This window comes from Eptesicus fuscus, chromosome 7, assembly GCF_027574615.1.
Source record: "Eptesicus fuscus isolate TK198812 chromosome 7, DD_ASM_mEF_20220401, whole genome shotgun sequence".
Taxonomy (NCBI): domain Eukaryota; kingdom Metazoa; phylum Chordata; class Mammalia; order Chiroptera; family Vespertilionidae; genus Eptesicus; species Eptesicus fuscus.
In genome coordinates this window covers 88470510-88483668 of record NC_072479.1, presented here as the reverse complement: position 1 = coordinate 88483668, position 13159 = coordinate 88470510, and the positions used below count along the sequence as shown (strand labels likewise).

The 13159-nt window shown below is 39.0% G+C and overlaps 2 protein-coding genes across 4 annotated transcripts in view; both read left to right on the top strand.

The window, feature by feature from the left end:
* NR2C1 (nuclear receptor subfamily 2 group C member 1) overlaps positions 1-12281 on the top strand; it is a 63639-nt gene extending 51358 nt beyond the window's left edge. For 2 of the 3 annotated variants that reach the window (XR_008556657.1, XR_008556656.1), the window contains exons 15-16: positions 3256-3343; positions 12210-12281. Coding sequence is in view for 1 of the 3 variants with exons in the window: in XM_054719362.1 (XP_054575337.1) it covers positions 870-878 (9 nt within the window). In the remaining 2 variants the exon portion in view is untranslated. Of the gene's footprint in view, positions 1-869; positions 936-3255; positions 3344-12209 lie in introns of those variants that run through there. The other variant, XM_054719362.1, reaches the window with a different exon arrangement.
* Positions 8-12484, top strand: NDUFA12 (NADH:ubiquinone oxidoreductase subunit A12). The gene is made up of 4 exons (XM_008144806.3): positions 8-142; positions 870-952; positions 3256-3343; positions 12210-12484. The coding sequence occupies exons 1-4, from the start codon at positions 57-59 to the stop codon at positions 12388-12390; spliced, it is 438 nt and encodes a 145-aa protein (XP_008143028.1). The 5' UTR covers positions 8-56; the 3' UTR covers positions 12391-12484.
* Positions 12485-13159: the final 675 nt, after the last annotated feature.

The window sequence follows — 13159 nt, the reverse complement described above, 5'->3', positions numbered from 1 at the left end:
CTTCCGCCGGCTGCATTTTGAACTGCGCACCCGGAAGGCCAGGCCTGCGGGGCAAGATGGAGTTGCTGCAGGTCTTGAGGCGAGGACTGCAGCAGGTCAGCGGCCACAACGGCCTCCGAGGCTGGCTACGAATGCTCTTCAGGTAGGCGGCGGAGCCGTGCGCCCGGCCTCTGGGCTGGACTTGAGCTGGCTGGGTTTTTGGAAGGGGGCGCGGGCTTGGGTCACCTTGGAGAAACCGCAGCTCTGGCCAAGGACAGCCGGCACAATCTGCCTTTCATCCCCCGCACTGTGTGACCTTGGGAACGGTCTTTTTTTACCCTTTGTTGGCCTTCAGTTTCCTCCTCTGTGCGGTAAGGCGTTGAACAAGGTGATCGTCAAGGTCTCTAGTCCTGACACGCGTTGAATCCGACTAGCAGTATCGTCCGTGGAAGCCAGAGTCGAATGAAAGCTCGGACACTCATATCATTTAAGATGATATACTTTGGCTTCCTGATTTCCTGGAGGTTTTTACTAACTCCAGTGCCTCTGGTAGTCGGTTAAAGTAGTTTTGTAAGTTGCATCTTTATTATTAATGTAGTTTAAGTATATCGTCTGGGTCAGTTTATCTCTTCCTGGGCTCTGTAGGTGGTACTGGGGGCAACATGAGCGTGCATTCTAGAGCTGTACCTGAAAGCTGAGTGTTCAACAGGGTGGTGTGAGCCTCCAGATGAAGGCTAGAAGGCTACCACTAGTGTCCATCCCCAAGCATCTCCTCATTTTTCTTACTGATGCAGCAGCCTTTGTTTCTTAAAGTCGGTATTCTCTACTTACGTTTGTGTTTTGAACAAAGAATCTTTCTAAAATATCTCTTTTCTTTTGGGTATTCACAGGGCAAATGATGTGAGGGTTGGTACATTAGTGGGGGAAGACAAATATGGAAACAAATACTATGAAGACAACAAGCAGTTTTTTGGTGAGTGCAGCACTGGTGTGAATGAAGGGAGTGAGCTTAAATTTTGATTTGACTCTGTTTTCCACAATATACAGGTAGCTTCTTTAATGAATGTATAAACCTACGTACACTCTTTTTATATCGTGTTATTCATGTTGTTGATAAACGGAAATTTTTTTTTCATAAAAACCTTGGGCAATTTTTCCATATTAGTTAGTTGGATGTATCTACAGCATTATTTTTTGTTTGGATATTTGTCTACATATTTTTATTAAAAATTTTTTTCACAGCATTCTTTTTAATAGCAACACAATATTCCATTGTATGGAAGAACTATTTTTTCAAACACTACTATTTTTTAAAATTTTATATATATTTATATATATATGTATATATGTATATATATATATATTTTATTGATTTCAGAGAGGAAGTTGAGAGGGAAAGAGAGATAGAAACATCAATGATGAGAATCACCGATCGGCTGCCTCCTGCACGCCCCTCATTGGAGACCGAGCTCGCAAACCCGGCCTGTGCCCCTGACTGGAATCGAACCTGAGACCCTTGAGTCCGCAGGCCTACACTCTATACACTGAAGCCAAACCGGCTACGGCCAAACACTTTACTATTAATAGACATTTAGGTTGCCTTCAACTTTTTTTTTTTTTTTTTTTTACTAGAAACAATGCTTCAGTGAACTTGCTTGTACCTACTTTAAATATTTTAACCCTTTGCACTCGCTTGCTTTTTTCTCGATTCCTTTATTCTAATGCTAACCGTGTCGAGTCACACTCGATATACGAGTGCAAAAGGTTAAGAATAAATTTCTGTAAGTGGAATTGCTGAGTCTGAGTATACACATTTAAAATTTTAATATATTTATCTCAAGATTGGTAAGGCCCAGCTCTAGCATCATGGCCTAACTCTATGAACCTTACCCAAGGTTTTCTCCATTTGCCTTCACGTTCCCCTGCCTTATTGGATTATAGCTTATTTTTAGTTACTTATTGTCAAGATTGATCTCTCTGATAGAAGAAGCAAATCCTGGGTGAAATCTGTATTTCTTTAAATAGATATGGTCATGTTTAAATTGCATTACTTTATATTTGTTGATTATAAAATAAACTCTATAAAGTAAATGCAGATTACCTTGTGCTTATTGGTTTAAAATCTATTATAGAGTTGAATTCAGTATGCCCTGTGGGATGGGGCAGTGAGGAAGGGGTAGAAGGAATTGATATTTATTAAGCACTTACATGTCTGATGTTGAAGTAGGCGTATGTGTGTGATATTTAATTTTCACAGCAACTTTCAGATGAGGTATAATCATCTACTTTTAACAGACAAAGAAACTGACTGAATCTCATAAAATGTACCTAATATTCATAGATAAGTGACAGAATCTTGATTGGAATCCAGGTCTTTGCCCATTTTAAGGACCCAATAGAAATAGTCTTGTAGCCCTAGCCAGTTTGGCTCAGTGGATAGAGCATCGGCCCATGAACTAAAGGGCTCCGGGTTTGATTCCAGTCAAGGGCATGTATCTCAGTTACAGGCTTGATCCCCAGACCCCATCTGGGTGTGTGTGGGAAGCAACCAATCAACGTGTCTCTCTCTCATCGATGTTTCTCTGTCTCCCCCTCCCTTCCACTCTAAAAAAAAATAATAATAATAATAATAATAATAATAATACAAAAGAAAGAGTCTTGTAAATTGTGGTTAGGCCTCCAACTACTATATTAGAAATGTGTTAAACAAGAACGTAACCGTATTATTTTGATGACATGAACGGTCCTACTTATTTAACCATCATTTATATAGTTTGCTTATTATGTGTAATCACTTTCTGAAAGGATCTCTGGTAGTCTTTTAAAAATATTTATATGGAAACATATAATCCAAGTATGATTGCTCTGAGTACATTTCTCCTGCCCCATTCTCAGGAGGAGCACTTTCTCTCCTGAATACCCTGACTGGCTGGGAACACATTCCCCTACCCTCTCCATTGCTTTCTTGGCATGGGTGGAGGCAAGGGTTCTCCACTGTGGGAAAGGCCTGAGCCCCACCCACAGAGTAGGTCTTAGTCCCTGTGCAGGGATTTTGCTCTGGCAGCTGCCAGGCTGTTGATAGAAGCTTGCCATACACTTCCTGGAACTTGCCTTCACTCTTACACCCTGGGTGCTATTTCTCTTATGTAAGAGCACATAAAAGTCTTAATTAAAAGGTTGTCTTCTTTGATATTTTGCAATTATGGTTTTTTGTGTTTTCTTTTAAAGTTGTCTTTATTTTTTCACATTTTTCTAAATGTTGTTCTTTCCACTCAGGCCGTCACCGATGGGTTATATATACTACTGAAATGAATGGCAGAAATACATTCTGGGATGTGGATGGAAGCATGGTGCCCCCTGAATGGTAAGCTAAGTCAACATTCTCTTTTTTTGGTGGGGAGGACAAGGGGGTTTGGCAATGTTTGTTTTATTATACAAATATTTATTAAATAGCTTATTTATTTATAAGGCAGTTAATGGTATTCTGAAAGCATCTGTCTCAGTTATATATTTCATAGTTTTTGTGGGTCAGGAATTTAGATAGATACAACCTGTGGATGGCTTATCTCTGCTCCAGGATATCGGGCCTTAGGTGCAAGATTTCAAAGCTGGATACCAGAGCCATCTGAAGACTTCATTCAGTGTCTGGAAGTTGATGTTGACTGTCAGTTGGGGACATAGCTGGGGCTTCCTCAGGCAAGTGCTGAGAGAGAGAAAGAGAGAGAGAGAGAGAGACACCTTGTCCACACTTAGTCTTAGAGATCGCCCAGTATCAGTTTCTCATTTAATTGGTCGAAGCAATTAAATAATTCTGCCCAGGTTTAATGGGAGAGAACATAGACCCTATCTCTTGATGGAGGTGTGACAACATATTATTTGTTGGGATAGATAGTGGTGTGGCTGTTTTGGGGGGGAAAACAATATTCCACAGTATCACCTGGCTGTGGGTGAAGGGAAAAGCAAAAAGAACTCTGCCTCTAATTTTCTTTGGCAGCTCGACCTTAAGCAAGTTCCTAACCTCTCTGGGACTTAGTTTTCTCACCTGTAAAATGAGAGCCCCAAGTTCCTTAGATCTCTAAAAACTGACTTTTATAACTATAAACTATATAAACATTTTGAAATGAAATTCTAATGCTTTTACTTGAATTGCCAAATTTTAGATTAAATATTTCAAAACAAAGTACTGATTCTCTATTCCATAGATTACTGAAATAATACCATTTGTTTGATATACAATAAACTGGGGAGATCCTTTCTAGTTTAGAAAATTTCGCCAAAAAACTAAAAGTAAGTTTATCAAGTTAACTGACATTTTATTTTAGTTGAGCTTAATCATCAGAAATAGTTTTTGGCAAGTGGGATAATCTCAGAGTATTCACTTCCATTGTAAAAGCTCAATTAGAAATCCACGAATTTAACCAAAGTGAGTGAGATGTGAGACAATAAGGAATAGTGAGGACTATAATGAACTGAAAAGCACTCACTACATCAAAGAGGGCAGCAGCACTATTCATCCTTCCTCAGTTCCATTAGGTGAGAATTTGACTAAGGGTTTCCAGATAAATGATTTTTCAAGAGAAAGTAGAAATCTGTATTTTATGGTGAGATTTCTTGTTTTTTATATATTGACTTAAAATATTTGTCAACTTAAATACATCACTAATACATGGTTGGATGTTCTGTATCTGTTCTGTTCAGTAGGGTAGCCACTAGCCACATGTGTCCCTTTGAAATGTGACTAAGGAAGTGGATTTTTAATTTTATTTAAACTAAATGGGCTATTTGATTGTTCAGAATAGGTTTCTTTTTGTTTGTTTGTTTTTGTTTTATATTGTGTGAGCTAAGCAAACATGTTTATAAGACTTCATTACTACCAGTTTTCAACCTCGTCTACCATGTGGACCAGTTAGGAGCATTGAACCATGACATTGATATGGTTTGAAAACCACAGTATTGGATTATGTCTGTACTAAAACTCATTGGCTCTTAACAGTAGCACTGCTGCTACATTTGAGGCTGGATTTCCTCTTTTTAATGGGAAATAATAACGTATGGTTCTGTTAAGGTCTGGGGAGCTGTGATTTTAGCTTTAGAGCTGTCTGCCTTCTCCAAAGGGGCATTCTGTATGTCAGGGGCACTATTCAAGACCAAGGTCTCAAAGTGGATTATTGGTTTTAGAAAGTGAGGTGTCCCGGTTTTTATTTGTTTGTTTGGTTGTTTTTTTGGGTGGGATTGGTCTTGTAGAAGGCAGGTGGGTGTTTTGTTCACATTGAGATCTATCTCCTTCAGAGTACTCATCTAACATTGGTGCTCAGGGTCTATATTTTGGGAGAGTAGGGGGTGGGGGAGGGAACTGATTTAAATTATGTGAGATGAAACAAATTTGAAATTACAAAATAGTAAAAGATATGAAGAGATAAAAGTGCCGTTCAGCCAAGCAAGCCCTTTTATATAATCTGGCATCACATGGAAAAAAGCTGACAGTGGTAGAAGACAGTACTCTAGCAGGTGCCTGAGGGCAGTTGAGGATATAGAGCTGACTTCTCTGTGGAGTGGAGCCTCCTCTAAAGGCTGAGTACCTTCAGTGACCCTGTTTGTAAGGGAAGTTTAAAGGCCTGTGATTAGTCTTTGTGGGAAGAAGTGATGTGAGACAAGCGCAGCTGTTTGTTTCTCAGACTCCCTTTTGCTGAGTGTCCTGTATTGTGGAATTCTAAATCTGTGGATTCTTACCTGTGATTTGATTCCTGAATAAGTTTGAAGTAGGGTTGATTTATTAGAGCCAGGTATTATCTTACACATAGAGTAATGAATAACACATACAGTTTATCATCTTTATGCATTCAAATAACTATTTATTGTATACCTATCAGGTGCAAAGACCTATTGCAGGCACCGGGGATACAACAGTGAATAAAACAAAGTTCTTGCTCTCAGACAGAGAAATAAGTATGTTATATGTTTTAGGCAGCAATAAACACAAATAAGATAATATGAAGCTGGCATTCATAAAGGGATAAAGAGCATGGAAGGTTAGGAGGCTGCTTTATACTGGGGTTAGTAAAGACTTCTTCAAGGAAATGAAGAGAGCAAGGAGAAGAGGGGTGGGGTGGTGGTGAAGAGCTCCAGGCAGCAGGAATCAAGTACAAAAGCCCTGTGTGTTTGAGATGTATTGCTTGTATTCAAAGAACAGCAATAAGGCCAATTTGACTGGAATGAAATGAGAGGGGAACATGTTAGGAAATGAGGTATTAATTAGATAGGGCCTAGATCATGTAGATCTTATAAGTCATGGTGAACACTTCGACTTTTTCTCTAAATTTCTTTTGAAGTCATTGGAGGGTAGGGTAGGATGTGATCTGTTTCACAATTTTTAAAAAATTGGGAATCGCAAATTTTCTGAAAAGTTACATGTATTTGAATCATTTCATATTAAGTTGCCAAGATGATGACCCATCACTCCTGAATATTTTAATGTGTGATTCCTGCTGCATAACCACAATGTAACCATCAAAGTGAGGAAATTACCAATGATACAACACTACTGTGTAATCTTCAGACCTCATTCAAGTTTCATCAAGTGGTTCCAACGATGTCCTTTATTGCAAGATGATCTAATCATACATTTCATGTGCATCTTAATTCTCTCTAGGCTCTTTCACCTTGGATTGGTTGCTCAGCTTTTCCTTATCTTTTATGACCTTGGCACTTTTGAAAATTACAGGTCAGATATGTTATAGGGTAGAATGTCCCCCAGCCTGGGTTTGTCCATTGTTTCCTTATGACTATTTTCAGACTATGCTCTGGCAGGAAAGTCACAGAAGCAATGTCAGGTTCTTCTTGTTGCATCCTTGCTCTCTTGGAGTTTATATAGTTGACCCATGAACAACACGGGTTTGAACTGCATGGATCCACTTAAATGCAGATTGTTTCAGTAAATGCCTGTACTGTTTTCAATCTTTGGTTGGGAAGCTACAGATGCGGAGGAGGCGAAATGTATACAGTATACATTGATCAGGGTTTTTTGGTTGGCATCAGATGTTCTAGAAGCTTGTGTAGAGAAGAGGATGGCAGGTAGGGGGGATTACTGGGAGGTGATAGAGAGGAATCAGGTGATTATCATTCACTCAGATGGGAATACTGGGAGAAGGGAGGTTGGGGTGTGTGTGGAGGGTTGGAATCAGAAGCCTCTTTTTTGGAGATATAAGTTTGAGATACCTGTCAGAAATCAAAGTGAATAGATATGCCACAAAAACAGCAGAGTAACTGAATCTGGAGCTTAGCACAAAAGTCAAGCCAGCACTGAAGAATGAGTAGTAGCTAGCAAGGTAAGAGGAAAGAGGGATTAGCATTTCAGCCAGCATGGGAAGGCTACCTGTATTGATTGTTGCTGAGAGGTTGAGTAAGGTAAGGACAGAGAAGTGTCTGTGTGGATTTGGCAGTATGAACTTTATTGAATCTAAGTGGAATCTGTTCTTGAAAAAATGTGAGAGATTAAAAAAAGTTTAAAGAATCTGGCAGAGACAACCACTGTCAACATTTAGCATATTTCCTTTAGTCCTTTTAAATAATTTTTATTGTAGTTGTGTTCATAATGATAGTCAGTGTTATCTTCTGTTTTTTTCTCTAGATATTATAAGCAATTTTCTATGTTACTAAAATAACCCTTATAATCATGGTTAATTTTTTTCTGATTATAAAAATTTATAATTGTTATAGAAAACTTGGAAAATCCAGAGAAATAAAGTTAGAAAACAAAATAAACTCTAGTTCCTTAGCCCAGAAACAAGCACTGTTAACATTTCATTTATTGATTAAACAAATATTTGAGGGTCTGCTTTTGAATAGAGAAGGAATGTTTTTAAAGAATAGATTGTTGTTTTTGGTCACACCTTCTTAGAAGGTTTGTGATTATAATTAACTGTGTATAGGCACATATAGGAGTATATATGCATACAGGGTATGGCAAAAGTAAATTTACATTTGTTTGTATAGAAAGTAACACAATAAGTAACCCTATATAATAAAAGCCTAATATGCTACATGTCTGGTCGTCCATTCAACCAATCAAAACCTAATATGCTAATGATATGCTAAGGCCGCTCAACTACTCGCTATGACGTGCACTGATCACCAGGGAGCAGATGCTCTGACTGATAGGTTAGCCTGCTGCTGGGTTCTGGCCAATCGGGACTGAGCGAGATGGGCCGGACACACCCTGGAGCCCTCCCGGGGTCCCTCCCCAGCTGACCAGCCTCCAGCGTCTCTTCCTGCCCGATCATGCACTGGTGAGGTCCCTCAGCCTGGCCTGCACCCTCTCACAATCTGGGACCCCGCGGGGGATGTCAGAGAGCCGGTTTCGGCCTGATCCCACAGGTCAGGCCCAGGGACCCCACTGGTGCACAGGCCTCTAGTAGATAATAATACAAGAGTAAACTGTGTTTCCCGTACTTACAGCTGTAAACCTACCTTTGCCCATCCTACATATATCTGTTTATTATGCATGATATGTTTGCTTTCCCCCTCCCCTCACTTAATATATCACAGATGTTTTCCCCATTTCACTATTCTGTTTGCCAGTTTGAGATTTTTTAGTGTCTGGGGGGCTATTATATGTAAAAAGGATTAATGGCAACTTAGGTTTAAAATTAATATTTATTACAGTTCCAAATTTTAAAAACCTAGTTCTTAGACTTTCTGCTGATCCTTATAATTGTCAAATCCTATTGGGATTTTAATTAAATTTGCATTTAATTAAAAATGGTTACTGAGCTAACAGAGTTTGAGTTGGATATTTTGTAATGAGCTATCTTTGTTTTTAAAATTTGTTACATTTATCAATCCCATCCTGGGGTTAGATGAGTCTCAGGATTTTGGCAGATACCTATATGCTATCGTAATCCTAATCTGGTTTTCATCTATTGATTGTAATGAAGTTTCTGTTCAAAGGGTTTGCTTCACCATTGGGAAGCTGTGTTCAAGTCTCAGCTCTGTAACTCACATACATGCTGTGGGACCTTGTGAAAGTCACTTCAATTCTGCTCCCTCAATTTTAAAATGTGAAACATTAAATCGTGACTAAGTGATGTGTGTAAGAATGTTTCGTAAACTGAAGTCTGATGGAGTAATACAAGTTTTAGTATGATGAGTATTTTTGCCTCAAAACATATTCTGGAGTTTTTCTTTAGTCTTTCTTATTTATTTTTTGAAAAACTGAAAAATCTTTGATGTTAAAACGTCTGAAACATGGACATTATGGTCACAAACCAGTCTTGATTCCCAAAATTAAGAATGTTATCTAAGGAAAAGAAATATTTAAAACTGCATATGTTTTTATTGTTGTTGTTAGCAGTTACTTGGTAATGTTTTATTTCCTGGAATTTTCTGAAAAGAATAATTAAACTTTTTAAAAAATATATTTTTACTAGAGGCCTGGTGCACGGATTCATCCCTCTGCCTGGCCTGCAGGGATCGGGCCAAAACTGGCTCTCCAACAGCCCCCAAGGGGTCTCGGATTGCAAGAGGGCAGTTCTCAGATGACGCACCCCAGAATCAGAATCGGGTTCCCTCCTCTCTGGTTCCGGGTGTGTCACCCAAGAACCGCAGCTGCCAAGTCACTGCAGCTCGGCAGTTCCTGCATTGAGCGTCTGCCCCCTGGTGGTCTGTGCGTCATAGCTACTGGTCGGAGCATCTGCCTCCTGGTGGTCATTGCGCATCATAGCTACCGGTCAAACGGTTGGACAGTCACTTAGGCTTTTATATATATAGATTGATTTTAGAGAGAAAAGGAGAGGGAAAGAGAGATAGAAACATCAATGATAAGAGAGAATCACTGATTGGCTGCCTCCTGCACGCCCCTCACGAGATCAAGTCCACAACCCAAGCATGTGCCCTTGACCAGAATCGAACCCAGGATCCTTCAGTCTACAGGCCGACGCTCTGTCCACTGAGCCAAACTAGCCAGGGCGAAAAATTAAACTTTTTAATTTTTGTTATTAATTCTAATCTTAAAGACTGTTTTCATTTGCCCTGATTTTCAAAATAAACCCCTTCATTTTGCACTTTGAATGCACCCAAACTGAGGGGCTATTTAAGTGAAGTTAGTATATTTTCAAAAAGAAAGGATTAGACTTTCTTCCCTGTTCCCTGACACACTTTTTCCTCTTATACAGCTGAAAATAGGATCAACCACTTATTGGATTTATTTTCATTTGAATTGTGTTGTAATTTTTTTTTAAATTAAATTCTTTATTGTTGAAAGTATTACCTATGTCTCCTTTTTCCTCCATTGACCTCTCCCTGCCTGCTCCTGCCCTCCAGCACATGCCTTCATCCCCCTAGTATCTGTGTCCATTGGTTATGCTTATATGCATGCATACAAGTCCTTTGGTTGATCTCTTACCCTCCCCCCCCCCGCAACACACACACCCTCTCCTGCCTTTCCTCTGAGGTTTCTTGGTCTGTTCAATGCTTCTATGTCTCTGTATCTATTTTTATTCATCAGTTTATGTAGTTCATTATATTCCACAAATGAGTGAGAGCATGTGATATTTATCTTTCTCTGACTGGCTTATTTCGCTTAGCATAATGCTCTCCAGGTCCATCCATGCTGTTGCAAATAGTAAGAGTTCTTTCTTACAGCAGCTTAGTATATAATTGTCATTTGATATCTTTGTTTCCAGTTATTTTGACACAACTTATATTTGAGTACTGAGTTTTTCCCAAAATATATTATATTTTCATTATAAATATTTATCTCTTTGGTATTTATAACATTTTGCCTTTCTCCCAGTGTCCTCATTTGTAGTGTCACTGCCTTTATCATCAAGTTTAAGTAATTTTGTATTTTGTCCTTTAAGAAAATAACAGTGACATAAAATTGAAGCTCTAATGCCAACTGCAACATAGTTTTCTAGACAGTGCTCTTAGTCCAATGGTGTCTTTAATTAATTGGAATAAAAATGACCCAGCTGAAAACCTGTTTTGCAAAAACTCTTTGGTGTGGAAATCATATTATTTCTTTAGCCTTTATTTAATACTAATTGTAGCAGAAGGGTTATGCTAGCCTGTTCCTTAGTTCCTTATACTGCTACGATGAGAATAAATTGTTTACTCAGTCCCTGACTCTTGCCAGTAGCCTTACTGTGTAAACATTTTCAGATTTTATGTATTATCAATTATTGCTAATAAATATTCTTGAACATACATAACATCATAAATTTTTCTTATTAGGTTTAGTCTTAATTATTTTAGTGAAACCTCCTCCTCTTACCCTTTTCTCTGTAGCTGGTCAACCTTTTTTTTTTTTTTTTTTATCGGAACTGCAGTTCTATGCCTGTCTCCTCACTCCCTGTTGTTATAGGGTCATATCTGTATTATGAGCTCTGAGCCTTGGGGCATCTGGGATGAGTTCTCTCTCCTTCCTTTCCCATAATATTCAGCGTGGCTTCCTGCTCATTTCCACTTTTTGTCCCTTGGACATTGGTTCTTCCTTTCTCTGTCATTAGAGAGACATTCCCCTGTAGACTCCAAGGAAAGCACCCAGCTTCCTTCAGGCCAGATTTCTGGCACCTCCCAGCAAATATCCTTTGAAATTAAATGGTTAAACGCTTAAAGCTGAAATACTTGTGAACTGTGATTTACTAATTTTAAGGTAACAGATGTTATGTTCTCCAGTGTTCAGACTTAAGCTTGAATTTAAAGTGCATGTAGAGACCCTCTTCCTCTACCTTTTCCTCAGCATTGGGTTTCCAACTACAGCTTCATGAGGCAGAGCAACTCAGCACACAGGAACTCCAGAGTCAGCCTCTAGCATCTCATAGTGATACTGTAGTTCATCAATTTTCTAACATTTTTTACATCTAAAATTAGGTACATATTCTATCAATAGTGTCATAATTTAATTGGCAACAGTTTTTAATTTTTAGAGATACATAAAATAATGGTGTATCTTAAAATTGATGGTGTCCTAGATTTGATGAAATATAGTAAGGATAATAGCTAGCATTTGTTGAATTCCTACTATGCACAGGAATTTTTCTAGGTGCTTTATGTGTATTATCTCATTTAATCCTTATCCCTCTAGGAAATAAGATGTACAGATGAAACAACTAAGTTATAAAAAAGTTCAGTTAGTTAGTCAAGCAACAAAATATCCCCAGAGCTGCCCTCTTAACCTTCCTCCCCCAACATTGCACTCCCGCTTCCTAACTGTCTTCTTTCCCCTCTTTAAGGCACCGTTGGCTTCACTGTATGACTGATGATCCTCCAACAACAAAACCACCTACTGCTCGTAAATTCATTTGGACAAACCATAAATTCAACCTGAGTGGCACTTCAGAGCAATATGTACCTTATTCCACCACTAGAAAGAAGATTCAGGAGTGGGTCCCACCTTCAACACCTTACAAGTAAAGACACTGAACAATTTAAACATGTAAAATATGAGGCTTTTCATGTAATTGCACTTTTACTGCTTACTGTTAATTAAAATTATTTGATTAAACAATGTCTTTTTGCCCTTGTTATTTATCAATTGCAAAATAGAGGCTTACAGATGTGGGTAATTGAAGTAGGCTTCTGTTGGGATGGGTGCTGGTTTACAGTTCTCCTTACCAGGGTCTTGTCTGTGCTTTGCGACCCTGCCTCCCTACCACAGCTGATTGATAGGGGAAGACCTAAAGCTGAGCTGAGCCCAACGGATCTTCTCAAGAGACAGAGAGGTTGAGTGAACAGAGCTGGCTGGCTGGCTTTTATGGTAGCTCTACGGAGGTTTTCAGAGATTTCATGTTTCCTGAGCTTTGGTTCTTTCCAGTTTATTTGGATGTGTGAACCATCCTAGAATCCATCCACTATATTATTTCTTTAGGCTAACTAGGGTCACTGATTTTTTGTTGTTGTTTGCAAACAAAAGAACTTTTAAATGTCTAGATTGATTCCAAAAAAGGGTTGTAGGCAGAAGACCTTCAGGGAAATGAGGGGTCTTTGGCATTGGTTGTTTCTGGGCAAGACGAAAGGCAGTGCCACCGCCCTCTGTATTCTGGATAGAAAACTTGCAGCTTCAGTAATCCAGGAGCTTGCCAAGTTACTGGTTTTAGTTACCAGGATCCATGAGCTCCTTGAGGATAAGGTCCTTGGATACTGCTTAGCAGCCACCGTAGAACAATATACTGGTGATGGAAAA

Bases quoted from the DNA above. Each gene is read 5' to 3' on its own strand.
- NDUFA12 (XM_008144806.3), top strand. From the start codon at position 57: ATGGAGTTGCTGCAGGTCTTGAGGCGAGGACTGCAGCAGGTCAGCGGC. The intron at 143-869 runs GTAGGCGGCGGA...GGGTATTCACAG, and splicing joins TGGCTACGAATGCTCTTCAG to GGCAAATGATGTGAGGGTTG. The intron at 3,344-12,209 runs GTAAGCTAAGTC...CCCCTCTTTAAG, and splicing joins AGCATGGTGCCCCCTGAATG to GCACCGTTGGCTTCACTGTA.